General features: G+C 38.5%; 1 protein-coding gene across 5 annotated transcripts in view; it reads right to left on the bottom strand.

Annotated features, from left to right (window-relative positions):
• The window catches only part of TBC1D32 (TBC1 domain family member 32), a 216,890-nt gene that overhangs the window by 6,538 nt on the left and 182,430 nt on the right, over window positions 1-27,922 (bottom strand). For 4 of the 5 annotated variants that reach the window (XM_060190530.1, XM_016187340.2, XM_060190531.1 and 1 more), the window contains 5 exons: window positions 15,365-15,434; window positions 12,765-12,880; window positions 11,448-11,602; window positions 6,729-6,869; window positions 446-634 (listed from right to left, as the gene is read on the bottom strand). In XM_060190530.1, the coding sequence (XP_060046513.1) occupies window positions 446-634; window positions 6,729-6,869; window positions 11,448-11,602; window positions 12,765-12,880; window positions 15,365-15,434 (671 nt within the window). Of the gene's footprint in view, window positions 1-445; window positions 635-6,728; window positions 6,870-11,447; window positions 11,603-12,764; window positions 12,881-15,364; window positions 15,435-27,922 lie in introns of those variants that run through there. The other variant, XR_009549601.1, reaches the window with a different exon arrangement.

Here is a 27,922-nt window from a genome sequence, read left to right as displayed (position 1 = left end):
CAGGTGTCTGTCTTTCTCTCCCCCTGTCTTTCCCTCCACTCTCCACTTCTCTCTGTCCTATCCAACAATGACTACAACAATAAAACAAGGGCAATAAAAGGGAATAAATAAATAAATAAATAAATATAAAAATAATAATAATAATACATGATATTTATGTAGAATATACTCATTTGGGGGAACAGGATACACTGATGTAAAATTTAGATTCATAAGCCTAACTTCATCTTCCAGCCTCATTACCCACTAGCTGTAAAATCTTGGGTAAGTAACTTCAGTGTCTTAGTTTCATCTTTAACATTAATATAATAACAGTGCATTTATTTCAAAGCTGTTTTAAGGAATGGATAAATGTCTAGAAAATATCTGGCATCAAACATTCAATCAAAGTTAGCTAATAACTCTGAGTCATTATTCTCCTCTCAGATATTAAAAGAAAACTTACTTTTAGGAAAACCTGAAGGTCTTGAGTCTGAGTGTGCCGTAGAATGTCTTGTTGTAGATGTTTGAATAAAGCTATGCAGATATATACTTGGTAGTCAGGACCAAGGAAAACACATGTGGCAATATAATGGCAGATTTCTAGCCAATCTAAATAATTCCAAAAACACTGAGTTATCCATTGCAGACAAATCTGGGGGGAGAGGGGAAGAAGCCAGTTTATCAGGAAATTACTGAAACAAAATCAGACTTTTACAAAGCAGTAACCAATAATTGATAAAGAACTTAGAACTTAATCAAAATAGAAAGACATTCTGCATAGAAGTCTAACGATATAGAAGTTTGACAGTGATTATTTACCTATTTGATGTATAAGAAAAACTTCCATGACCATGGGACTCAAGACTAGGAGTAACTGGTGGTGTTTCCATTACTCAAGGACCTTTCTTAATTCATATTATCTTTCTCTTATTCATAACACCAGTCAGCTCTCTACCAAAAAAAAATGCTAAAAAGCTTCTTCACAGCAAAAGAAACCACTACCCAAACCAAGAGACCCCTCACAGAATGGGAGAAGATCTTTACATGCCATACATCAGATAAGAGTTTAATAACCAACATATATAAAGAGCTTGCCAGACTCAACAAGACAACAAATAACGCCATCCAAAAATGGGGGGAGGACTTGGACAGAATATTCACCACAGAAGAGATCCAAAAGGCTGAGAAACACATGAAAAAATGCTCCAAGTCTCTGATTGTCAGAGAAATGCAAATCAAGACAACAATGAGATATCACTTCACTCCTGTGAGAATGTCATACATCAGAAAAGGTAACAGCAGTAAATGCTGGAGAGGGTGTGGGGTCAAAGGAACCCTCCTGCACTGCTGGTGGGAATGTCAATTGGTCCAACCTCTGTGGAGAACAGTCTGGAGAACTCTCAGAAGGCTAGAAATGGACCTACCCTATGACCCTGCAATTCCCCTCCTGGGGACATATCCTAAGAAACCCAACACATCGATCCAAAAAGATCTGTGTACACATATGTTCTTGGCAGCACAATTTGTAATAGCCAAAACCTGGAAGCAACCCAGGTGTCCAACAACAGATGAGTGGCTGAGCAAGTTGTGGTCTATATACACAATGGAATACTCCTCAGCTGTAAAAAATGGCGACTTCACCGTTTTCAGCCGATCTTGGATGGACCTTGAAAAAATCATGTTGAGTGAAATAAGTCAGAAACTGAAGGATGAATATGGGATGATCTCACTCTCAGGCCGAAGTTGAAAAACAAGATTAGAAAAGAAAACACAAGTCGAACCTGAAATGGAATTGGAGTATTACACCAAAGTAAAAGACTCTGGGGTGGGTGGGTTGGTGGGGAGAATACAGGTCCATGAAAGATGATGAATGACATAATGGGGGTTATATTGTTAAATGGGAATCTGGGGAATGTTATGCATGTACAAACTATTGTATTTACTGTTGAATGTAAAGCATTAATTCCCCAATAAAGAAATAAATTATTAAAAAAATGCTAAATGACTATTTTAAATCAGAGATGGGAGCTTTTTCCTATCCTACCTATAATCACAGATGCATAATTATGCAGATGACAGACTGCTAAATGTAACATTAATGCGAATGGACTCTTGCTGACTTAGAAAACAATTTTAGCCAAACAGAATTATATTAAGTAATTGAGAACCGATATAGAGAATAATTAAAAGTGGGAACTTTATAAATACCATTTATCATACTTTCTGAATAACATTTGTTCGGATTATGAAATAAAATATGTCTACTCTGGAAATAAAAATAAAAGTTCGAGAGAAAAGCAATAATGGCCACCTGCAGGGGGAGGGGTTGCTTCACAAGCGATGAAGCAGGTCTGCAGGTGTCTGTCTCTGTCTTCCCCTCCTCTCTTGATTTCTCTGTCCTATTCAACAACAGCCAACCAAAAAATAATAATAATGGCACATAGATGACAGTGCAACATTTGGAACATTAAGGTTTAGGGGGGGAAATTGTATCTCTTACCTCAAAATCTGTCAAAGTACTAAACTTAATACCTATGACTATGACATTATTTAAAAGTAGAGTCTTTACACAAGGAATCAAATTAAAATGAGATCCTTACAAGAAGCCTTATTCTAACATGACTGATATCTGCATAAAAACTGAGAAGTCTGAACATGAGAGTCAAACATGGAGATGGAAGATATTGAAAGGCACACACAGAGAATGTCATATAAAGATAGAGGGTGAGTGTGATATAGTCACAAGCCAATATACATGGAAAGCCACAAAAAGCTAAGAGTATGAATAATTCTTCCCCTCATGACTTCAGAGCTAGAATTTAGCCTTGCCAACACTTTGTACTTTTAGTCTCCAAAATGGTTAGAGAATACATTTCTCTTGTTTTAAGCAGCCCAGCTCACAATACTATGCTACTATAGTCCTAATAAAATAAGACAATTACTTTACAATATCTTAATTTTAACTTATGATCTGAACATTGCTGTGGAGGACAGACTACTCTTTTTTCCCACAGTTTTGTTTGTATCTTTCCGAGGTACAAGAAGGGAATAGAAACTGATATAATGATTTATTCCATTTTGTCACGGACACAAAAGATACACAAATTTGTCTTAATCTTTATTTTCAATTTTTATTATACATACCTTGCTCCTCATGTTTGCTATTATATTCCTGGTTCAATTTTTTTGAATGGAGATTCTATCTTAACTGCCTTTAATATGTTATATTAATTAGCAAGCAGACTAGATGACCTAATCATCAAAAATGTATATTTGTAATTCAATATCAAGGTGTCAGCACTGCTGGTTTCTTTTGGACCTTTCTCCTTCACTTGTCGATGGTAGTCCACTCTCTCTTTCTGTTTTCACATAGTGTCCCCTGTACCTTTTTACGTACAAATTCCTGTTACAATTAGAACACCAGTCATAGTGGGTTATGGAATACTATAATGATCTTAATTTAACTTAATTATCCATTAAAGACCCTATCACTAAATATAGTCACATCTTGAGATACCAACATACTAATTTAGGGGGACATAATTAATCTCTTGCCACATAATATCATTGAATTTATGTCTTCCATACATTATTATTATTCATACCAACACTTAACTTTTAAATTTCTGCCATTTTAAGCATACTGTCTTCTGGCTATATTTTATACTTCAATAATAGCAACTATATCTGATCAGATCTTTTCATTTTCTTATTGCAATTATTTTTCAGTTGTTAAGAGCTTCCTTTAGAAATGCTATGCTTGTATTATACTACTAAACCTTTTAGTAGAGTTTATGAGTTCTTAATATTCATTTTTATCAAGACATTTTAAAAAAGATATGTAGGGGCTGGGTGGTAGTGCAGCAGGTTAAGTGCACATGGTGAGAAGCGCAAGGACTGGTGTAAGGAGGGTTCAGGTCCTGGAAGATGATGACAGAGGAGGACCTAGTGGGGATTGTATTGTATGTTGAAAACTGGGCAATGTAATGCATGTACAAACTATTGTATATTACTGTTGACTGTAAACCATTAACCTCCTAATAAAATTTTAAATAATTATGGCTCTGCTATGTTAATAAAAATTAAGAGTGTCTAGATGAATAAAGAAGGTAAAATAAGGTAAAGTTGGAAATGAATACAAATGATCCTTTCAGTTAGAGAAAATAGCTCAATAAATGTACAGGACTGACCAGTAAGCAGACAAAGATCACAACTTCTGCTTATCTTCTTCCCAGAGAAGAATGGTGTGAAACTTCCAATTCTGACTTTAGAGCTACTAAAGTGTATATGGATCAAAGGTATTTGAAGTAATGCATGTAGGGAATATATATAACTTTATAGTGGTAAAAAAAAAAAAAAAGCTATCCTGGAATCTGCAATTAGTTCTTTGTCTTTAAAAGTTTCTAATACAATTACAATTTCCTGATATTTATATACATCAAAGCACTATTTTCTATACACTGTATACTTTTCTTCTATTAAAGAGCTCTGGTCCACTAGGGAAAGATATAAACACACTGGAGGTATGGATCGACCTGCCAATGCCAAAGTCTTGCAGAGAAGCAATTACAGAAGCCAGAACTCCTACCTTTTGTACCCCAAAAACAACCTTGATCCATTCTTCCAGCAGGGGAGAAGTGGTATTAGGAAGAAGATAAGAGGGCTTTGAACTCTAGCTCCATCAGTACCCAGAGAGAGGAAAGGATAGGGACATATGAAGGTAGTTATGTTGTCATGAGTGGCTTGGAGGGGAAGAGAAAATTAGATCAGGAAAAAAAGGGGGCATCTATGAATATATGTAGATAGATAGTTGTAGAGATAATGGTTGGCCCTGTCTACAACCTTAGGGGAATTGCAGTGGCTTGCAGTGGGGTGACCGAAGATTCAGAACTCTGTTGGGGGGAACGGTGTGGAACTATGCCCCTGATGACATGTAATTTTGTAAATCAATATTAAATCACTAATAAAATTTTTAAAAAATGTTCACCATCAGCACCACAATGCAACACAGTGTTGGAAATCCTGACAAGGGCAATAAGACAAAATGCTACAATAGAAACCCAAATTGGAAAGAAAGTGAAACTGACACTGTTGAAAAACTAAAATCTGTTTTTTTTTAATTTATTTATTTATTTTCCCTTTTGTTACCCTTGTTGTAGTTATTATTGATATCATTGTTGTTGGGTAGAACAGAGAGAAATGAAGAGAGGAGGGGAAGACACAGAGGGGCAGAGAAAGATAGACACCTGCAGACCTGCTTCACCGCCTGTGAAGCGACTCCCCTGCAGGTGGGGAGCCAGGGGCTTGAACCGGCATCCTTATGCCGGTCCTTGCACTTTGTGCTACGTGCGCTTAACCCGCTGCACTACCGCCTGACTCCCTGAAATAATGTACAAATAAAGATGGGATATGAAGAAGGTAAGATATTTCAATAGGATATCAGCAACATGAGGTTTGGAGACAGCTTAAATATGCCTCTGAACAAGGTATATTCCCAATCTTGACATTCTGATTAACATCTGTATACTTTTTTCTTCTGAGAAAAATGCTGTGTCACAACATGCAATGGTAACAGTTTTCTGTAATCCTGTTCTTACAGTAGTGGGGAAAGATATAGGAAAGAAGAAAAACTGAGAGGCATAATATGAGTGTATTCTGAAGATTACCTATATTAGTCTACTTGCTAACACAAGTCAGCAAAGTAATCAATGATATGCAATAACCCCAAGAATTTTCAAGAACTAAATCGTTAAGGATATGTAGTACATTTAAGTCAGGAAAGTAAATACAATGTTTGAGGAAAAGTTTTCTAATATAGAGTAAAATCTTGTTAAAAAGTTCATTAAAAATAGGAATTTTCAGTTCATTTTACAAATATACAATTTAAATTTCTATTTTCTGGCCTCAATTTTAGAAGAAAATGTACCTAGGATTTTATTGTGATCTAAATTATCCTTAAATCTTACTGTATTTCCTTGTTTGATGTTTCCTTTCTGTTCTTATTTCTCAACTTCTGTCTTTTTTTCAAGTCTGAGAGAACTATAGTGGTTATCGATGGGAGTGGGCATGGGGACACGGATCTCTGGTGACAGGAGTGGTAAAAATAAATAAATAAATGACAAAAAATATAAATAAAAAAGAAAAAATTTAAAAGTCATTAAAACTTCCAAGGTACCAAAGGTACCTAGGTCTTGTTTATTAGAAAAGGTACATTTGTACCAATGGTTAAGCAGATGAAAACCAATCCAATGGTACTGATAAGAATTCTTACCCAGTTACCACACTTAATCCTTACATTAGTCTTATGAAATAGATATTACCACATTTAAAAAGGCTACACATGTCATAGACTTTCGGAATGTGAATTTTTTTCAGTAGTTTAACTGCAGCTTGTGATTGGCTTGCTCTACTATAAAGGAAGCTTAGATATCATATCTTCCCTTTTTTCATACATATAACTTTTTTTAAATCAGAGAACTGCTCAGCTGTGGTTTATAGTAGTGCTGGGGGTTGAACTCAGTATCTTCAAAACTCAGGCACAATCTCTCTGCCCTAGACCTATATATTGTAGAGGGCACAGGGGAACAAGTTAGTTTATGGATTTAAACACACATACAGGTATGAATACTTAATAAGTCATTTTATTCATTTTGTTTAACTGTGTTTTCTATATTTGATAAAGATATAATCTTTCTTGTGGACACACAAACCTAGAATGCAGAGATAAGTTACTTCCAATGAATTACCTGTGATGGTGCAAAGCCAGACATGTGAAAAGCTGAGAACACTAATGGCACTTCTGCCTTCAGTAACATTTCAATATAGTGAGTACTGCAAAAGTATACTGGGTGGATGCCAGACTGGACTGTGCCAACAGGGAGGTACCTCTGTATAAAATAAAGAAATTGAGAATTAATGCATTTGTACTTAGCTGACAATAGACAAATAACTTACCTAGCTTTTTGCTTTTGCTTTGAACTTCTATGCCAAAATTAATGTGGTGACATAACAAGTCATTGCAAATATTAGTTTTGTAAATTTAAAATTCAGGTGTTCCAACATTGTAGAAAAAACTCAATCACAACAGAGACAGGTATAATATACCTTCTAAGAAACAGAAATAAAGTTGACATTTTGTAATTTTGACAGCATCAATCTTTGTGGCATGACAAGGATAGGTGTTCCATGTAGGAATAGATAATGTGTGAGGACAAGAATAAATGCCCTACATTTATCTTCAATCCAAAGTAATAAGCTTCAATGGAGTTTGACCAATGATTTTGTAATGTGAAAAAGTTTTCAATTGCCAGGTGTGAGGACTATTTGCTTTGTCCTTTTTTCCTAAAGCAATATTCAGTAACACAAATCCGAACCTGGCTATTAGTAATTGCAACTGGGAAATCAATAAAAAAAATTATCTGTGAAACTTGGAGAAAGGATGTACTAGTATTAAAGATATCAAGCCTTCTATTTATAAATATATATTTGTTTATTTTTATTATATATATCACATGTTTATATAAATATTGCCAAAACATTTTTGCAACTCTGCAATCCTTGCTCCCTTCTTTTTCTAAAAGAAAAAAAAAACAAAAACCTGACATGTCCTCTCTGTGGTTAAGAAAAATCAACACTTCCCTAAAACTTATAGTTTGGAGGGTGTGGCAATCCTGTCCTAGAAGTAGGCCTACTGTTAGATTATTAATTATTATTATTATTGTTACCGTCATCACCTGCACCGTACCATGGAACAGGACCTAAAGGTTCTCTCCATTCCCCCCTCCCTCTCCTTTCCCTGAAACTTAATTTTGGTGCAATACACCACCTTAGTCCAATTTTCACTTTGTGATTTCTCTGTCTGCTCTTATTTGTTAAGTTCCACCTGTAAGCGAGATCATTCAGTATTTGTCCTTCTCTTTTTGACCTTTCACTTAGCATGATGTCTGCAAGTTCTATCCAAGATGAGGCAAAGGAGTTAACCCTGTCGATTTTTTTTTTTTAACAGCTGAGTAGTATTCTGTTGTGTATACATGTACTACAATCTTAGCCATTTATCCGTCATTGAACCTCTGGGTTATTTCCAAGTTTTGGTCACTACAAATTGCGCTGCTATAAACACAGGTAAACATAGATCCCTTCTGATAGGTGCTTTTGTTTCCTCCGGGTGTATCCCCAGGAGAGAAACTGCTGGGTGATTGGGTAGGTTCATTTCTAGTGTTCTGAGAAATCTCCAGATTGTTTCCACAACAGCTGGACTGACTTACATTCCCACCAGGAGCACAAAAGTATTCCTATGCCCATGATCACCCTAGTGACTGCTTTGCAGCTTATCATTATTATTGTTGTTGGTTTCATCTGCTTAACCAGAGAACTACTTAGCTCTAGTTTATAGTTACTTTACGGTAGAGAGTGGTAGAGGGTTGAGCCTTTGGCATCTCAGGCACCAAAGTCTATTGCATAAACTGCTATGCAATCTATCTGATCATATACTATTATATTCTTTTGATTGAATCAAAACCAAGCTTTGCTGCCAAAGAACTCCTCTCCCACCCACACCTCCATTACATATGACTATACAGTGGAAACTGAGCAATAGAGTCCTCCAGGGTGTAATTTGCACCATGTAATTTTTCTTTTTACCATTTTCTACTTCTTTTTAAAATTTTTATTATCTTTACTTATTTATTGGATACAGACAGCTAGACACCAAGAGGGAAGGGGAGATGGGGGCGGGAAGAAGGCAGGGTAGATAGCATAATGGTTATGCAAAGAGACTATGATGCTGGCGGTCCTGCAGTCCCAGGTTCAATCCCCCACACCACCATAAGCCAGAGCTAAGCAGTGCTCTGGTTACAACAAAAAGAGGGAGAGAGACAGAGAGACATCTGCAGCCCTGCTTCACCACTTGTGAAGCTTCTCCCTTTCAGGTGGGGACCAGGAGCTTGAACCTGGGTCCTTGTGCACCATAGTGTGTGTGCTTAACCAGGTGTACCACCACCTGGCCCCCCTTTTTACCATTTACCATTTACACACATACACACACACACACACACACACACACACACACACACACACACACACACACACACTTAATTCTATGAAGAGCTTATATTTAGGTGTATAAATTGTAAAGCAGCTTACTAGGTTGACATAGGCTAGGAAGCAAAAGAAAAAACAGAACAGGATAATAAAATTGAAGAACGTAGGAATGAGGGGACAGGTAAAAGTCATTCCTAAAGGAATTAGTTCATGTTATAAACAGTTAAAGCTGGATCTTATTGCCACAATGAATATTCACTTATTTGATAACTAACATGTGCATAGAAACAGTCAGGACAATGTTTGAGAACAGAGGAACAAGCAGGATAGAAAATGGATCAAGACTATTACTTAATATAAACCAAGTGTCATAGAAATAAACACTAGTGGGAGTCAGGCGGTAGCACAGTGGGTTAACCGCAGGTGACGCAAAGTGCAAGGACCAGAGCAAGGATCCCGGTTTGAGACCCCGGCTCCCCATCTGCAGGGGAGTCGCTTCACAAGCGGTGAAGCAGGTCTGCAGGTGTCTTTCTCTCTCTCTGTCTGTCTTCCCCTCCTCTGTCCATTCCTCTCTGTCCTATCCAATGACAACTACAACAATAAAACAACAAGGGCAAAAAACAACTTGTTTGGCTTTACATATTAACTCTTTTTTCAGCCACCAGGTTCCAGATGCTAAAATGATGCCAACCAGACTTCCCTGGGCAGATGACCCCACAAATGTGTTCTGAAGCCCCACTTCCCCAGAGCCCCGCCCCACTAGGGAAAGAGAGAGACAGGCTGGGAATATGGATCGAACTGTCAATGCCCATGTTCAGCATAGAAGCAATTACAGAAGCCAGACCTTCCACCTTCCGTACCCCATAATGACCCTGGGTCCATACTCCCAGAGGGTTAAAGGATAGGAAAGCTACCAGGGGAGGGGAGGAGAGGGCATATGGAGTTCTGATGGTGGGAATTATGTGGAGTTGTGCCCCACTTATCCTATGTTTTTTGTCAGTGTTTCCTTTTTTATAAATAAATAAAAATTAAAAAAAAAAACACTAGTACATTGTCTGGTCAGTGTTTCCATTTTATAAATAAAAATTAAAAAACAAAACACTAATACAAAAGATTATTGCATCAAAGCATTTAATAGTGTGTTGACTAGAGGGACATTAGTTAATACATTTAACTAATAGCTCTAAACAGAAACCCTGAAGAGGAAGAATCTTAGCAGCAAGTTATTTGTTTTAAATAACTCCATAGTGAGATACACAGTGCAGCATATTTGTCCTTTTGGGGGGAAAAATGATAAGAAAGTCACTGTGGTATTTTGTTATTGTTGTTCATGTTGCTGCATGAAAAGAAATAGGATTAAGCCTTTCATCATGAGTTCATTTCAAACCTTCAGAGGAATATGTCTCTCAATTCCATTCACAGATCTACATTCCCTATTAGATGCCATCAAAATGATTAATTATTAATCTAATAAAACCTTTCTCTTTAAAGAAGAAAAAGAAAAGAAAGCCTAATTCAGACATTTCATGTATAGGAAGTCAATATGTTAGATATTCCTTGATGTTTTGTTTCCTTATCACAAATATACATTATAAGACAAGTGATAAATGTTTTCATTTAGCTCCACATAGATACCATCCAGACCCTTTAACATGCCCTTGGGTGCCACATGATTCCTTTTTTTTTTTTATTATTTCTTTATTGGGGAATTAATGATTTACAGTGCCATGTGACTGCATTACCCATACATAACAAGGAAAAGTTTTAGAAAGCAGCAGGACAGCTGACATACTAGACAGTTTTTACAAGTTGGAAATCTTAACAAATGGCATTAAGTGAACAAGTAAAACAAAATATAGAAACATTACTAAATGGAGGGATAGGTTTACTTCTAAATTAAGCTCAGATATCAGGGGACTAGCAGAATCTCTTATAACACACTACAAATACTTCAGTAAAAACTTATAGATTTTCAACATGTAAAAAAGCATTATTTTCCTCTCTAGAAGAGTTATGATTTTGACTTAATAATTTTGCTTATGCTATAATTTAGCTTTTCTTATACTGTAGTTTGTTTTTTCTAACAAAGTAATAATAACTATCCACACAATAGTTCTTTTTTCCACATAAATTTTTGTAATTTACTAAGTGACAAGTTTATATTTTAATACACCTGTAATTATTACTCTTGCCTTAAGTCATTATTAAGAAAGATACTATCAAGCATTTGAGAAAATGTCAAATGTGTATCTTCATAGAAAAGCATTGAGGTAGGACATAAATATAAATTACTACTGAGCCTTCTACCAAAAAATAATTACCACTACTGAGCCTTGTACCAAAAAATAATAATCACATCCCAGTGAATTTAAATAGATTTTGTTAACATTTAAAACATTCCTTTAAAGTAAAGCAAGATATCTTACAGAAATATGTAGTCTTGGCAACCAGAGGAAAGCAGAGGTCAGAAGTCTGGAGAATTGCTGAAGAAATCTGAATGTTTTCTCTTTGTCCCCCAGCATTATCATGAACAAAGAAGATACAAACCAGTCATGGCCAGCATAACTCCCCTGAAGGCATACTGAAAAGTACTGTTAAGGAACTTTTAAATATTTGTCTTACATGTTTAAAGTTAAGAGTTCCACAAATATTTCTGCAGTCTGGAGAGTGGTGCAGTGGATAAACTGTTGAACTCTCAGGTAAGAAATAGCTATTGAGTTTCAACCTCAGCATTGTAAGTGTGAGAGTGATTCTCTGGTTCTCTCTAATAAGTGAATAATTTAAAAATAATAATAGTAATAATATCCAGAGTCTTCATAAGGAAAGAATGGTTAATGGTACTTAGTTCTCATCTTGTATCTAACCAATCATAAGTTTTTGAAGTAAATTCACACTTTAAAAAAATAATTTAGTTATTCATGAGAAAGAAGAAAGAGAAGGAACCAGATAACATCACTCTGGCACATGTGCTGCTGGGGATTGAACTTGGGACTTCATGGGTGAGAATCCAATGCTTTATCCACTGCACCACCTACCAGACCACAATTCACACTATCTTAAATAAAATAAACCACTTAGAAAGTAATAATTTGGGACTGAAGAGATAAATAAGACAATGGTTATGAAAAAAAAAAAGTTTTCATGCCTGGGGCACTTAATTCAATCCCTAGTATCACTGAAAGTCAGAGCTAGTTAAAAAAAAAAAAAGTAACTATTTTAGTCATGGAACCATCTCAGCAGGTAGAGTACAGAACTTGCCAGACTGAGGTTCCCAGTCAGATCCATAACGCTTCATATGCCACAATGGTGTCCTGGCTTCTCTTTCTGTTTAACATAGAATTCTTTATCTTAGATAATTTAAATACCAAAACAGGTCTTTTTGAAAGTAACTATCTCAACTGTACTAGTAACTGTATTACATTCTTACATGTCCAGTGGAAGTTAATGACATGAGCAACTAGAGGAAAAAAAAATCTGGTGTATAGAAATACTTGTTCAAGTCATGAAAATAACAGTTCCACTAAGTTTAGGTTAGCTGTTAAGTCATTACGTATTCAAGCATAGTATAAAGTGAGGCAAGTAGTTTGCATATCATGTATTCTTCACTATGAGTGCAGTTTCTAAAATATAGCCAGCTCAAATAAAATGATATGGTATATAAAAGCAAGCTATTATAATTATTGATTCACTAAACCTGCTTTTAAAATGTTCTTAAAATGTCTACTTTCAAAAAAAAAGGATACAGAGAGAAGATTTTACAGGAGCTTGCTGCTGTTTGAGAAATTTCTCACAGTGCTTTAAAACCCAGGTAAGATCACTTTCAGCACCATCTTTTAATAGGTTGAGGAATTTTCCATACCTGTATTAAAAGTCCACAAGAAACACAAAAAGCAAAATTCAAGATCTTGTATTTCAATTTCACGCTTCAAAATCTATCAAAACTTTTTCCTCTTGAGAGCTCAAGGTCTTAAAATTTTAAATGTCTGCTTTTAGCATAACTATACCATACAGAGCAATGAGGAAAAATTAAAACTCAATATATGCTTCTGATAATTATTATATATTTAGGCCAGCAGTCCTGATCTGGAAAATACTGATAAATTCTAAAACAAAATAAAACAAAATGTAGATATAATAGATAAATAGTGGACTACAAGTATTTTCTTCCTGACTTAATGTATAAATATGAAGTGGTGGCAGGATAGACTGATAAAACACTAAAGGCAATGTTAAGAGTTCATCGAAGCCAGTTGTTTTAAATGGGGAGGGTGGGGCCAGGTGGTGGTGTTCCTGGATTAGTGCACACATTATAATGTACAAGGTTCAAGCCCCCAGACCCCACGTGTAGGGGGTGATGCTTCACAAGTGGTAAAACAGTGCTGCAGGTGTCTCTCTGTCTCTTTCCCTCTTAATCTCTCTCTCCCCTCTCAATTTCTTTTTTTTAAATATTTATTTTATTTATTTATTCCCTTTTGTTGCCCTTGTTGTTTTTTTTATTGTTGTAGTTATTATTGTTGTTGTCGTTGTTGGATAGGACAGAGAGAAATGGAGATAGGAGGGGAAGACAGAGAGAAGGAGAGAAAGATAGACACCTGCAGACCTGCTTCACCGCCTGTGAAGCGACTCCCCTGCAGGTGGGGAGCCGGGGTTCGAACCGGGATCCTTATGCCGGTCCTTGTGCTTTGTGCCACCTGCGCTTAACCCGCTGCGCTACAGCCCGACTCCCTCCCCTCTCAATTTCTGTCTATCATAAATAAATAAATGATTAATTGGGAATAGGAATTCTATAATAAAGGCCATTTTAGAAATCTGTGGGAGAGTTTTCTATTGTGGTGGTGGCTGGAGGGCACAATTGCTACTTGGTACATAAGGGTGAGGAGTTTAGAGACTAACCCTTCACAATGGTTCAACCTACACTGGTCAAGCGGTGTAATCTACCTTGTCAGCAAAAGGAATGTCTCATTAAATGCATGCTTTTGACCAGAGCCAGCAAAATGATGCTAGAATAAGAATGATTGTCCTTGTAGTGATATGAATTTATAAATACTCAAGTTTTATAATTTATATAAAAAAACACCTTTTTATTTCTTTTAGATAGAGTCAGGAAGTCAGAAAGAGTGAAGAGTGAAAGAGATCACAGCACCAAAGCTCCCTTCAACATGGTGGGGGCTGGGCTTGAACCTGCGTTGTGTACATGGTAAGGCAGCACACTATCCAAGTGAGCTATTTCACCAGATCAATATACTTATTCTTGATTTTGAAGACAGCCCATTGAAATTGAATGATTTAAAAGCAAAGTCTCCATTTACCCAGCAGGTTGAGGAGGGCCAAGGATTCAAATTTTAACTTCTATTCTACTATTTATTTAGTCTGTCCATTTGTCTTGAAAAAAAATTAATTTGAGTTGTAATGTCTCAAACTACAATAATTGGCTTATTCATTTTTAATTTCTATGTATCTAAACATCTATCCATATGGTATTTTTTTTTTTTTTTGCCTCCAGGGTTACTGCTGGGGCTCAGTGCCTACACTACGAATCCACTGCTCCCGGAGGTTATTTATTCCCTTTTGTTGTCCTTGTTGTTTATCATTCTTTTTGTTATTGTTATTATTGTTGTTGTTATCGCTGTTGTTGTTGTTGGATAGGACAGAGAGAAATGGAGAGAGGAGGGGAAGAGAAAGATAGACACCTACAGACCTGCTTTACTGCCTGTGAAGCGACTCCCCTGCAGGTGGGGAGCCAGGGGCTCAAACCAGGATCCTTCAGCAGGTCCTTGAGCTTTGCACCATGTGCGTTTAACTTGCTGTACTACTGCCCGGCCCCCCATATAGTACTTTTATACTCATCACAAAGATTGGCAATTTAAAAATCTAGTCATATTTTAGAAAATGGTATGGTGGTGCTACCAATGTGCTGATTTTTACAATCTCCTCCCTCTCCCTCTCCCTCTCCCTCTTCTCCTTCTCCCCCTCCCTTTCCCCCTCCCCCTCCCCTTCCCCCTCCCCCTCCTCCTCCTCCTCCTCCTCCTTCTTCTTCTTCTTCTTCTTCTTCTTCTTCTTCCATGTCTTCTTCTTTTTGTGAGGAAAATAAATCTGTTTGTCATTGAGGCTTAAATACACTGCAATTAGCCTCTGAAATAATAATGAGCCTTAACTGGTTTACCTGCAGGGGCAATCTAATCATAAGCCAATACCCTCTAAAACAAAATGATTATTTTCTGAATGACAAAACTCTGCATTTCAAGTACTTAAAATAGTTAGTTGTTAAATACTACTAAGCACATATTGGGTAGATAAAATAAGTTCTAGAAATGCACAAGGGAGATATTTCCCTATAATATACCTGACAGTCATTTTGATGCCAAGCTGTTGCACAGATGAAAGACTTTCATTCTTCACATTTGCATCAGGAGCTACAGACAATAGAGAAATGGGGTTATAAGAAAAATGTATAAAAATCTGCATGATAATTACCTTTTAATTGAAAATTGATGAAAGTAATATTTTTACATATTTTAATGTGAATTTTGAAACACTGATGAATTTGTTCTCTTAGAGCTGTCAATCATTATCTAAAAGAAAAATAAAACTTTTTACAAATAACTTTTCTCCTATAAAAACATTAAATATGAAGCAACTATTCATAGTTTCCAGGCAGTTTTTTTTTTCCCTACAATGTGAAAATTCTAACCCAAAATGGCCTAGAATACTTTCTTTTGAGTAGTGACTCTGGAAGACTTTGAATTACAAATATATATATTTATACCTGCCTAGGACTGATGTTAAAAATCTTGGAAGTAATCAGTATTTCACTTATAACGCATAATAACATATGAGGATGAAGAGAATGAGATTTCTTCCACAGGCAGATTGTCTTTGTGAGCAGAAATTGTGATCATCTATCAAAAGTGAAGGTTGGATGGTACAGGGGATGACAGAAGAGAGTGAGTTTGAATTGGTTCTGGAGAACACTGGATAATCAGACTAACAGCAACCACTCAGAAGCATCGTAAGATGGCCCTAAGCATCAAGTTGTGATCTTTGCCTCAAAAAAATCATAGTACTAAGACAGTGGGAACCTCCCACTTCCCCTATAGAGCCTATATTTCCCCAGTCCTGGAACCTCTGGAGTGGGGCTCACTTTCCTGCATGCTTCTCTCAATTCATACCAAATAATATTGCATCTGCCGATCCCAACCTAATCAATGCCAATGAGTACCACCTCAGCATGCTTCACTTCAGACTGTGTCCAGAACATCAGGCATGGAATGTCAACCCTTCACACTCATTACTCAGGTGAGACCTTTCCTTTCATGGTTTTCTCTAATTCCAGTCCAGGAGGTTCACTTCCTAACAAAGTCCCAAAACCTAGATATAGACCAGGTCCCGTAAGATAGAGTATATTTTTCACATATATCCATAAGTTAGGGCAAAATATATACCTGAAAGCAAAAATACACAATAGTCTGCAGTGAGTTAGTATCAAGTTCATAATGAAATAGTGTCTACTTAGACTTAGATACCCTTCTCACCTACTTCCTATTACAGTTCTCTTACTCACCCCAAAGCTAACCATATCAAAGCAAGGACTGCAAAAGCTGAATAAGGGCAAGAGACTGGCATACTTTAATGATGACTCTTTAGTCACTATCAGGCCACCCCATCTGCTAGAGCGGGTCCTGAGATTCCCAAACAGATATGATGGGCCTAGTCCTTGAATTGTTACCAGTCATCTCCATTGTTACCAGTCATCTCTATCAGGAACAACACAATAGACCCCTTGGTGGGCCCCCATAGGACCCTGCCCTCAACTTGGATCAACAATGGTAGAGAATGTTCCATCCTATGAAGGGAGGATGGACAACATACTGTATGCTACACCTGAGCAATATGGGTCCTGAATCTGAGGCAGCTTGGAACGTTCCTACTCATGACCACAGAATGTGAGCTCAGATCTAGAGGGATGCAGAGGTCACATAGGCTCCTAAGCTGAATATAGGCCCCAGATCACATCAAATTGATGGAGTTTACAGTCAACAATATTTATACCCCTTTCTCATATTTGGGAACTACTCTCTTCGCTGATTCAGCTTTCTGGACCTTTTTCCAGCCATGACATCATCTCCCCAGACAATAACTTGGATCTACCTGCATATCAGATTTCATGCGCAGGGGAAAAAAAGAAAAAGAAAGAAAAAACTAGTATAGCCACAGGCCCTTTAGAATAGAAAACTAAAATAGGCCTACTAGCTATGTACAAAATGGAGGACCCCCCCCCAACTCTTAATCTGCAGTATTCTAGCCTTTAGGTTCATGATTGATCAACAATTTATTTGGCCTTGTATTAACTTTCTTTTCAGTCATCAGGTTCCAGGTTCTAGCAGGATGCCAACCAGACTTCCCAAGATAGACAACCCCACCAAGGTTCTGCTTCCCCAGAGCGCTTTCCCACTAGGGAAAGAGAGAGACAGGCTGGGAGTATGGATCGACCTGTCAATGCCCATGTTCAGTGGGGAAGCAATTACAGAAGCCAGACCTTCCACCTTCTGCATCCCACAATGACTTTGGGTCCATACTCCCAGTGGGTTAAAGAATAGGAAAGCTATCAGGGGAGGGGATGGGATATGGAGTTCTGGTGGTGAGAACTGTGTGGAGTTGTACTTTCTTTTCAGTCATCAGGTTCCAGGTTCTAGCAGGATGCCAACCAGACTTCCCAAGATAGACAACCCCACCAAGGTTCTGCTTCCCCAGAGCGCTTTCCCACTAGGGAAAGAGAGAGACAGGCTGGGAGTATGGATCGACCTGTCAATGCCCATGTTCAGTGGGGAAGCAATTACAGAAGCCAGACCTTCCACCTTCTGCATCCCACAATGACTTTGGCTCCATATTCCCAGAGGATTAAAGAATAGGAAAGCTATCAGGGGAGGGGATGGGATATGGAGTTCTGGTGGTGAGAACTGTGTGGAGCTGTACCCTTCTTATCCTATGGTTTAGTCAATGTTTCCTTTTTACAAATTAAAAATTTTTTAAAAAATCATAGTTTGCATCTCTCCTCCCCCTCTGGTATTTGCCAAAATCACACAGCTGTCATGAGGTAGAGATTACCAAAAGCTAGCTCTTTGCATTCTGTGTGTTTGTTTTTAGATGAAGACAGAGAGAAGATACACTGTGAAAGAAACAAACATCTAAGCTTCCTTCAGTGTGGTAAGGGCCGGGTGCAAACCTGGGTTGTGCATATGACAAAGCAGCTTACTACCTAAGCGAGTAGGCTATTTTACCAACATATATATGAAAGAGAGAGCAGAGAGAACTAGAACATCACACTAGCACGTGTGATGCTGGGAACGGAACTCAAGACCTTGTGCTTGAACATTCAATTCACTGTGCCACCTCTTTGTCTGCCAAAAGTTAGCTTCTCTGAATTCTCTATCAGTATTTTCTCCTCTTACCCCATTATACTCAGTACACCTAGATCCGTTCATTTCCTTTTCATAAATCCTCTCTTCTTCTTCTTCTTCTAGCGTTTGCCCTTCTTCCGTAGCCAGTCAACAGCATCAGGTTGAGCCTGATGTAAAGTTTCGAGACCTCCTTTGAATCTGGAGAGGTGGCAGTCGTTGACTAATGTGGAATACACTGCTCAAGTCCCTACAAGATCTGGTAGGTGGGGGAGGCAGTGGGGGCTGTGAGAGGGCTTTGAAGATTTGATGGAAGACTGTGGAGGAGGACTTAAGTTGGTGGTGGGAGAGATGAGCATGCAGTTATTATGGGAAGATAAGAAACTGCATTCCTGTGACAGCTGTCTTTTAAATCATTATTTCCTTAACAAAACCCTTTTTAAAGAAGATATACCATGCAGTACGCTATAAAAGAACTTTCCACTGTAGTGTCAGAGTGAAAATTCACACACACACACACACACACACACACACACACACACACACACACACACACACACACACATTTTTTAATCTTCTTTTTCATTTGATAGGACAGAGAGAAATTGAGAGGAAAGGGGGATAGAGAGGGAGAGAGACAGAAAGACACCTGCAGGGTTTTCACTGCTTGTGAAGCTTTGCCCCTTAGGGACCAGGGGCTTGAACCCAGGTCCTTGTGCATGGTGACATGTGCACTTAACCAAGTAAGTGTACCATCACCTGTATCCCTCCTAAAAAAGATGTTTTAAAGTGGACAAAGTATAGTCAAATAAAGTGCAGTGAGTTCAAAAGGAGGAGAGGTTAGGAAGATGTGGCATTTACTGTGAACTTTAAAACATGAGTCAACTTGAGCTTAGCAGACACAGGGGAGAATAAATGAAACATCACGGTATGTCAAGTATCTTCTCTCTGAATGAGCTATAATTCTCAGAGTAACAGTGACCAATGTGTACTAGCTTGTCAGGGTTTAGTACTCAAAAGTCTCCTACTCTCTCACAATTCAGGTTATCTTAGCAAGAATGATGGAAGGGGGTGGGGTTCACTGTTCCATTTCTTGATAAGTTATAGCTGAGTTTTATTTATTTAGATCAGGATGCCATTTTAGCAATATTATTCAATCTTCCATATAAGGACAGTGATATAGGGACTATGACAGCTTAGCTGGTAAAACACACACTTTACCATGATCAGGGATGCAGAGTTAAGCCGACATCCCCACATCACCACATGGGAACACCATCAAAGGCAAAGCTTCACAAGTGGAGAAGTACTGTAGTGTTTTTCCTTTTCACTCTATCCCTCTCCCTCTCTGTCTCTCACCCTTTATCTTGGGGGGAAAAAATGTCTACTGAGGGTGGTGGAATCACACAGACATGAAGACCCTGAAAATTGGGGGGAGCTCTAAGTGATAGTTTATATAGACTTCCTATTTTGCATGTAGCACATTTAAACACAGACACACTTAACTTGGCAGGGGACCTTACATGCACAGTTCCACTGATACTGGGTCAACTTTTATTCTTTTTACTTTAAAATAGAGAGAGTAGGCAGAGGAAGGAAAGGTATCAGTAATACTTTTCAATCTATGGAGATTCCCTTTACCACAGTGCTCCCATGTGGTGCTAGGGCTTGACCCCAGGAACTAGTGCATAGTAAGGGGGCAGGCTCTACTAGCTCCCATAACTTCTTTTTTTTTTAAGTTTTATTTATTTTATAAGACAGAGGAGGAAAAAAGAAATCAGAGAACCAATACATCATATGTGGTATTGGGGATCAAATCCAGGGGCTCAAACACGTGTAGGATGTTGTCTGCCACTGAGTTTTACCCCCAACTTTGTCACTTTTGCTGTGATAATCAATGCACCATCTTTTATATATATTTTAAAATGTCTGATTAATTACTCAGATAGAGACAGAGATAAATTGATAGGGAAGAGGAAAATACAAAGGGAAAGAGAGAAAGTCCTGGTTCACTGTTCATGAAGCTATCCTCCTGCAGGTGGGAACTGAGGGGGAAGAGCTTGAACCTGCATCCTTGCACATAGTAATGTGTGCTCAATAAGGTGTGTCAACACCCAGCCCCTCAATACACCTTCTGTTCATGAGGAGGGGGAACTGCTGGGAAATTGTGCAGATGCAGTCACATCTGCCATGTTGTCCCCTCAGGCTACTGCTACTTGGGACATTCTCAGAGTGCCTGTTCCGCCATGTTGTGCCCTCAGGGCATTGTCTATTTCCCCCGAGATATTTGGAGTTACTATGGTTACTCCTCCCCCTTCCCATTCTCCCAAAAGCTACTCCTATAAAAGCCCTTCTTCTTCCACACCTCTCTTGCCGGCGCTTCACCTCTCTTGCCAGCGCTTCACTTTGGTGTTCAGATGCAGGAAAGGTTACTGTGTGAGGCAGCCATTTTGCTACCTCCATGTGGCCCAACCTGTTTCTCTCGCACCCAACTCTGAGGTGCCAGCGCAAATAAAGATTTGTGTTTCCTCTTCGCCCCGGATCTCCTCTCTCTCTTCCCTGTGGCACCGAATGACAGGGAACCATGACAGGAACTATTTGCAGATTTCAGATAAAATACTCCTGTCAGTTAGTCTCAAGTTTAGTAAGGGAAATGATTGAGAGTGATGTTCAGGTGTTTCAAACAGAAGTGAAGGCAGAAGTGAAGGCCAAATTCCACTCCCTCCCTCACAAGTAATCATGAAGCTAAGAGATGCCCCAGGTCTCCAGTAGAAACAAATGAACCTGAACCTGGGGAACCCAGCAGTGTTCACATCACAATGCACAAAGACCCACGTTCAAGCCCTAAATCTCACCTACAGGAAGGAAGCTTCATGAGTGGTAGAACAGTGTTATTGCATTCTCTCTCTCTCTCTCTCTCTCTCCTTCCCTACAGGAAGAAGGATCTCTACTTAAGAAGATGGGATTTATTGTGTAGGCCCTGAGCCCCAGTAATAACCCTGGTGACGAAGAGGAAGAAGAGGAAGTGGTGGAGAGGAGGAAGAGAAGTCTAATGTACAGGAAGTGGAGTGGAAGAGACAAAGAAAGGAACAGGCTACTGTGGACAGCTTTCTCCTGTTTACATTAGACACTGATTTGTCCTCTTTTTCTTCTTAGACAACAACAGCAATAATAATAATAAATTGCAGGGACCCACTATAACCTCCAGAGGGCAGTCTGCAGATGGCAGCATATTTAATAAAGTATACATAATCTCGTATTCAATGATTTCATCGTTTTCAGCCCATCTTGCATGAAGCTTGAAGAAGTCATGTTAAGTGAAATAAGTCAGAAACAAAAAGATGAATATGGGATGATCTCATTCACAGGCAGATGTTGAAAAAGATCAGAAGAGAAAACACAAGTAGAACCTGAACTGGAGTTGGTGTATTGCACCAAAGTAAAAGATTCTGGGGTGGGAGGGGGGGAGAGTACAGGTCCTGGAAAAGGATGACAGAAGACCTAGTGGGGCTTGTATTGTCATGTGGAAAACTGAGAAATGTTATGCATGTACAAACTATTGTACTCACTGTCTGTTGTAAAACACTAATCCCCCAATAAAAGGAATACAATTCTGTGCCTTTTCCATACAATTAGAACCCATTATTCAGTCATTAAAATACAAATCACACAGCTGACGAAAGGAAAAGAAGAAAAGTCAGAGCACCTCTTCAGCTAAAGCAATTTTAAGACTAGATAATAGAATTCTAGTACATATCAAATTGGACCACTAACCATGAGAAATACTTATGGGTAATATGCAGGTCTCTGAGTTTCTAGCATGATTCTCTCCTGGAAAGTATTAACATAGAAAGGTATTGTTATAGCTAAGGAGGTCTGTACAATGGGTAAAAAGATCTTTCAATACAAACCCCCAAAGGAAGAATGGAATGAAATGCCATTTTTACAGTATTAAGAGACAAGAACTACCAGCCAAAAAAAAATCTATCCTGCAAAAATATCCTTCAAATATTAAGTAGAAATCAAAAGCTTCACAAACATACAAAAACTAAAGGAATTTGCTACCACCAACCCTGGCTTGCAAGAATTACTGAAAGGAGTACTACAGGAGAAGAAGTAAAGTAACTCTAAATGGAGAATAGAAATGGAAACTTCCCTGGATGGACAACCCCACCAATGTGTCCTGGAGCTCTGCTTCTCCAGAGCCCTTCCCCACTAGGGAAAGAGAGAGGCAGACTGGGAGTATGGATGGACCTGTCAACGGCCATGTTCAGCGGGGAAGCAATTACAGAAACTAGACCTTCCACCTTCTGCATCCCACAATGACCTTGGGTCCATACTCCCGGACGGTTAAAGAATAAGAAAGCTATCAGGGGAAGGGATAGGATACGAAGTTCTGGTGGTGGGAACTGTGTGGAGTTGTCCCCCTCTTATCTTATGGTTTAGTCAATGTTTCCTTTGTATAAATAAAAGGTTAAAAAAAAAAAAAGAAATGGAAACTCAAATAACAGTAACAAAAGGAGTAAACACAGCAAAAGAGAGGGCTGAAAGGACTGAGCAATATGGCCAGTACTGAAGAACTAAGACCTGGACATTAGAACAGAAACTCTTAAAATCTCAATCTCTGCCTTGCCTTTGCTGGAAGCAGAAGGAAAAGTGTTGGGTGGGATAGGGCAGGAAGAGAGGGATGAATACAGGATGACCCCAGAGGTAGATGGATCTTGAGAGACAGAGTTAGAAAACGAGAACACAGGATGAAACCTAGACTGAGGGTGTTGTACTGCAGCAAAGCAGAAAACACAATGGACAGGGAATAGAACAAGGCCTCTGGGGGGACAGGGGGTTTGGATGTCCTCAATGGGTGTGGTAGGAGGCACCTGTTACACAAAATGGGTAAACCTTACACATGTATAGACAAATGTGCTATAATTCATTGAATTATATTCATTGAATAAGAATTTTTAATTTTTTATTATATTTATTTATTTATTGGATAGAGACTGTCAGAAATTGAAAGGAAGGGGGAGACAGAGAGGGAGTGAGACAGAAAGACACCTGCAACCCTGCTTCACCACCGAAAAGCTTTCCCCCTGCAGGTGGGGTCCGGGGGCTCGAACTTGGGTCCTTAAACATTGTAACATGTGCGCTCAACCAGGTGTGCCACCACCTGGCCCCCCCAATAAGAATTTTAAAAGGGGGGGGGGGCAGGCGGTGGCACAGTGGGTTAAGCGCACATGGCACAAAGTGCAAGGACCAGCATAAGGATCCCGGTTCGAGCCCCTGGCTCTCCACCTGCAGGGGAGTCACTTCACAGGCAGTGAAGCAGGTCTGCAGGTGTCTATCTTTCTCTCCCTCTCTCTGTCTTCCCCTCCTCTCTCCATTTCTCTCTGTCCTATCCAACAACGAACAACATCAACAATGGTAATAATAATAACCACAAAGAGGCTACAACAAGGGCAACAAAAAGGGGGTAAAAAATGGCCTACAGGAGCGGTGGATTCATGGTGCAGGCACTGAGCCCAGCAATAACCCTGGAGGAAAAAAAAAAGAATTTTAAAAGGAGGAGAAGAAGGGAAGAAGTATTCTAAATGGGATGTTTTCTACAGATCAGGGCTACTTCTGCCAGAGGATGCTGGTTTTCACATAGTGAAGAAAGGATAAAGTTAATGATCAAAGTGGGAGGAATCTATGAGGCATAGGAAGTGGCACAGTGGATAAAGTGTTGGAGTGTCCAGCATGAGGTCTCACATTTGATTCCTGGCACCGCACATTCCAGAACAGTGCTCTGTCTCTCTTCCATAAAGATAACAGATAAGATCTGATGTGGGGCCCGTATTCAGCTTAGGAGTCTATATGACCTCTGCATCCCCATAGATATGAGCTCACATTCTGTGGTCATGAGTAGAGCTACTCTCTCCCCTGATCCAGCTTTCTGGTCCTTTATCCAGCCCTCACAGTCATCTCCCCAGACAATAACTTGGGTCCACCTGCATATCAGATGTCAGGCTCAGAGAAAAAAAAAAAAAACACTAGTATAGTCATGAGCCCTTTGCAATATTAACTAAAATAGGCCTACTAACTATATACAAAACGGAGACCCCCAAATCTTCACATGCACTATTCCAGCCTTTAGGTTCATGACTAGTCAACAATTTGTTTGGCTTTACATATTAACTCTTCTTTCAGCCACCAGGTTCCAGATGCTAAGATGATGCCAACCAGACTTCCCTGGGCAGATAACCCCACCAATGTGTCCTGGAGCCCTGCTTCCCCAGAGCCCCACCCCACTAGAGAAAGAGAGAGACAGGCTGGGAGTGTGGATTGACCTGTCAATGCCCATATTCAGCGGGGAAGCAATTACAGAAGCCAGACCTTCCACCTTCTGCATCCCATAATGACCCTGGGTCCATATTCCCAGAGGGATAAAGAATAGGAAAGCTATCAGGGGAGGGGAGGGGATACAGAGTTCTGGTGGTGGGAATTGTGTGGAGTTATATCCCCCTTATCCTATGGTTTTTGTCAGTGTTTCCTTTTTATAAATAATTTTTAAAAAGATAATAGATAAATAAATAAGTGGATATTAAAAATCATTCTTTAAAAGGTGACAAGTTCTATTCAAAGTGACTATCACTGACTGTTAGAAGAGGATCAGTTTTTTGTTACCCATGGGAGGATATAGTCCTTCTAGAGTATTCTAGTTGCTTGTTCATAGATGAAAGCTTTAAATTTCTCTTGGAGTTAATGGAATGGAGGGGTGATGGGGTCCTGGTATATGACGGGGAGGGAGGGGGGAGGGAAGACCTAGGTTGGGTGAGCAAGTATGTTCCAGACACCTAGACACCTATCATAGGGAGATGAGAAGTCGTATCTATGTGTCAACAACTTACTATAAGCTTAAAAAATAAATAAATAAATTTTTAAAAATTCCTTTTATTCCTGCTCAAAATGCATATGAACCTGTATCAAAATATATAAACCACTTAAACAAATAATGGTTCCCAATTACCACTTTGCATCGGAGTCCTCTGAGAAGCTTTGAAGATTTTTCCCCCTTCCTGAGCACTATACAGTTCTGGCTCATGGTGGTGCTGAGGATTGAAACTGGGATCTTAGAGCCTCAGGCATGAAAATATTTTTGCATAGTTATTAGGCTATCTCCCCGAGGCCTTTTGTTTTACTTCTGAAGATCTTTTCCTACTTTGTAAATTGTATTTAGTTCAGCTTGCATGCAATATGAGAATATTTTACTGAACTATTATAGTCTAAGATTAATTTCTGCTTTTTTTTGTTTGCCAAATTATCAAACTGTATATCAAATACAAATTTACAATTGAAGTCTCTCTTTTAATGTGTATCACTAAACAATTTTCTGACTTCTTCATTCTTTTGCAGGAAACTCTTATTTATAATTTTTCCTGAAAGATTTTATTCATATTGGTAACTGGTCACTTAGGAGAGACCAGGGAGACAACATAGTGACAGAGTGTAAGACTTGCATATATGAGGTCCCAACTTTAATCTCTGGTATCACTTATGTCAGAGAGATGTTCTTGTTCTCTCTCTTTCTTCTTAGATAGATAAGTAAACATTTGAAAATACTTTATGTAGATTGAATCAACAGATAATATAGCCTCTGTTTCCCAGAGTCATTATAAGGGGAAAAAAGTTGCAAGAAGTCAATCAAATAATGACATCTGTAGCACTTACCCAGCTACTTTATAATGCCTAACTCAAAACTATTGTTGATGATTTGGAATTACTATTCATTAAAATATAAATATAACTATGGCAGAGCAAAATAAGTCGAAAAGCTTACTGAGTATCAAATGGAGTCACTCTGGTAGCGCATTCTGTTCTATTCTCAGTTTGCAAAGCTAACACAGAGAGCAGTAGTTGAAGAAATTAAATTTATTCTGCCTGTTATTTGGCTAATGGTGTGGAAAAAAAATAACTTTTCTGAAGAGTAAAGAATTTCTCCATTGGAGGACAAATCCATGGTTGGAGAGGCAGTGACTTCTTGGCTGTTTACCTAATCCTAAAGCCAGGCTGTATCTGTCTTAGTCAGAGAACTCTTGTCACCCAAAGAAATCAACAGGCCAATACAATTCCTACTCCTCAAAATCAGTCGGTAGGTTTGGTTGCTTTTTAAATATGTAGTAGTATCAACCAGTTTTATTAATTTTTTTACAGTAATCAAATTCAAAATTCTATTCCTTATGACCAAACTATATCAAGAATCACCGTTTCAGTCAGTATTACTGGGGTGGGAGTGGGGGTTATTTCCACAGCTGTGATTAGGCAATTATACTTGCTTTTGGTTGAAATATACCAGGAGGCAGCATAAATGCCACCACTCACTCCCGCTCTAATAACTCTGACTTCTTTTAGATTTTAACATGACATTAGTTAACACTGATCACTCTCTCTACTGAATACCTGTGGTAAGGAAATGTCTCAGCAGAAAACAATCCAATTCAAATGATACGCGTAAAGGTACCTAGCACATTGCCTGAAACAAGGTAAGCAACTGAGAAATGTCAGACTCCCTTCATCTGTATGCTGCAATTTGTATCATTCATTATTTTAGGTTTATGCTCCATCTTCTCATCAAGGACAGACTCACTCTTCTTTGCAATAATTGAGTATGCTTACAAATATGCTCTATAAATATAAAATAAAAACGAGACTATCTCTGAATAGCCAAAAAGAACAAAAAGTGTTAGGAATCGGGCGGTAGTGCAGCGGGTTAAGGGCACATGGAACCAGTGTAAGGATCCTGGTTCGAGCCCCCAGCTCCCCACCTGCAGGGGAGTCGCTTCACAAGCTGTGAAGGTCTGCAGGTGTCTATCTTTCTCTCCCCCTTTCTGTCTTCCCCTCCTCTCTCCATTTCGCTCTGTTCTATCCAACAACAACGACATCAATAACAACAACAATAATAATTACAACAATTAAACAACAAGGGCAACAAAAGGGAATAAATAAATATTTAAAAAGAACAAAAAGTGTTTAACTGGATATAATAAATTTTAAGGTATCTTGATGGACAAAATTTTGTGATTTTTTTCAAGTGTTTGATTAAAAACATAAAGAAAAAATGGATTAAATCCAAAATATTTATTACTCGGGAAGGACTACTTAATTTATCATAGAAGCAACTAAAGTGAAAGCAAGGAAAAAAAGTGTGGGGGGGGAGATCTCAACTCCTCTACAGGGAACTGAGCCAGCAAAAAGTTAATGTCTGTTAAGATCTAGAAAAATACCTGTATGCAGTTACAAACTGCAAATGTGCAGAAAATTTATGTATCCTCTTTCTTTAAGAGGATAAAAAGCCAAGCTAATTTGATTTTTCCAGATTTGCAAATTTCATCATGGGCTGAAATCCTGAGGGAGTTAACAACAGATGGATAATTGTGTTATTCTAATTTCAGCTACCTTAGGGTTTACAAGCTGTCATTAAAAAAAAGGGAGACAATCAATTCCTCATTTTGGGAAACATAAAACATTGA

The sequence above is a fragment of the Erinaceus europaeus genome, chromosome 4 (assembly GCF_950295315.1).
Source record: "Erinaceus europaeus chromosome 4, mEriEur2.1, whole genome shotgun sequence".
Lineage (NCBI taxonomy): Eukaryota > Metazoa > Chordata > Mammalia > Eulipotyphla > Erinaceidae > Erinaceus > Erinaceus europaeus.
The sequence above is the reverse complement of the archived record's forward strand: the minus strand, read 5'-3'. Positions and strand labels throughout refer to the sequence as shown.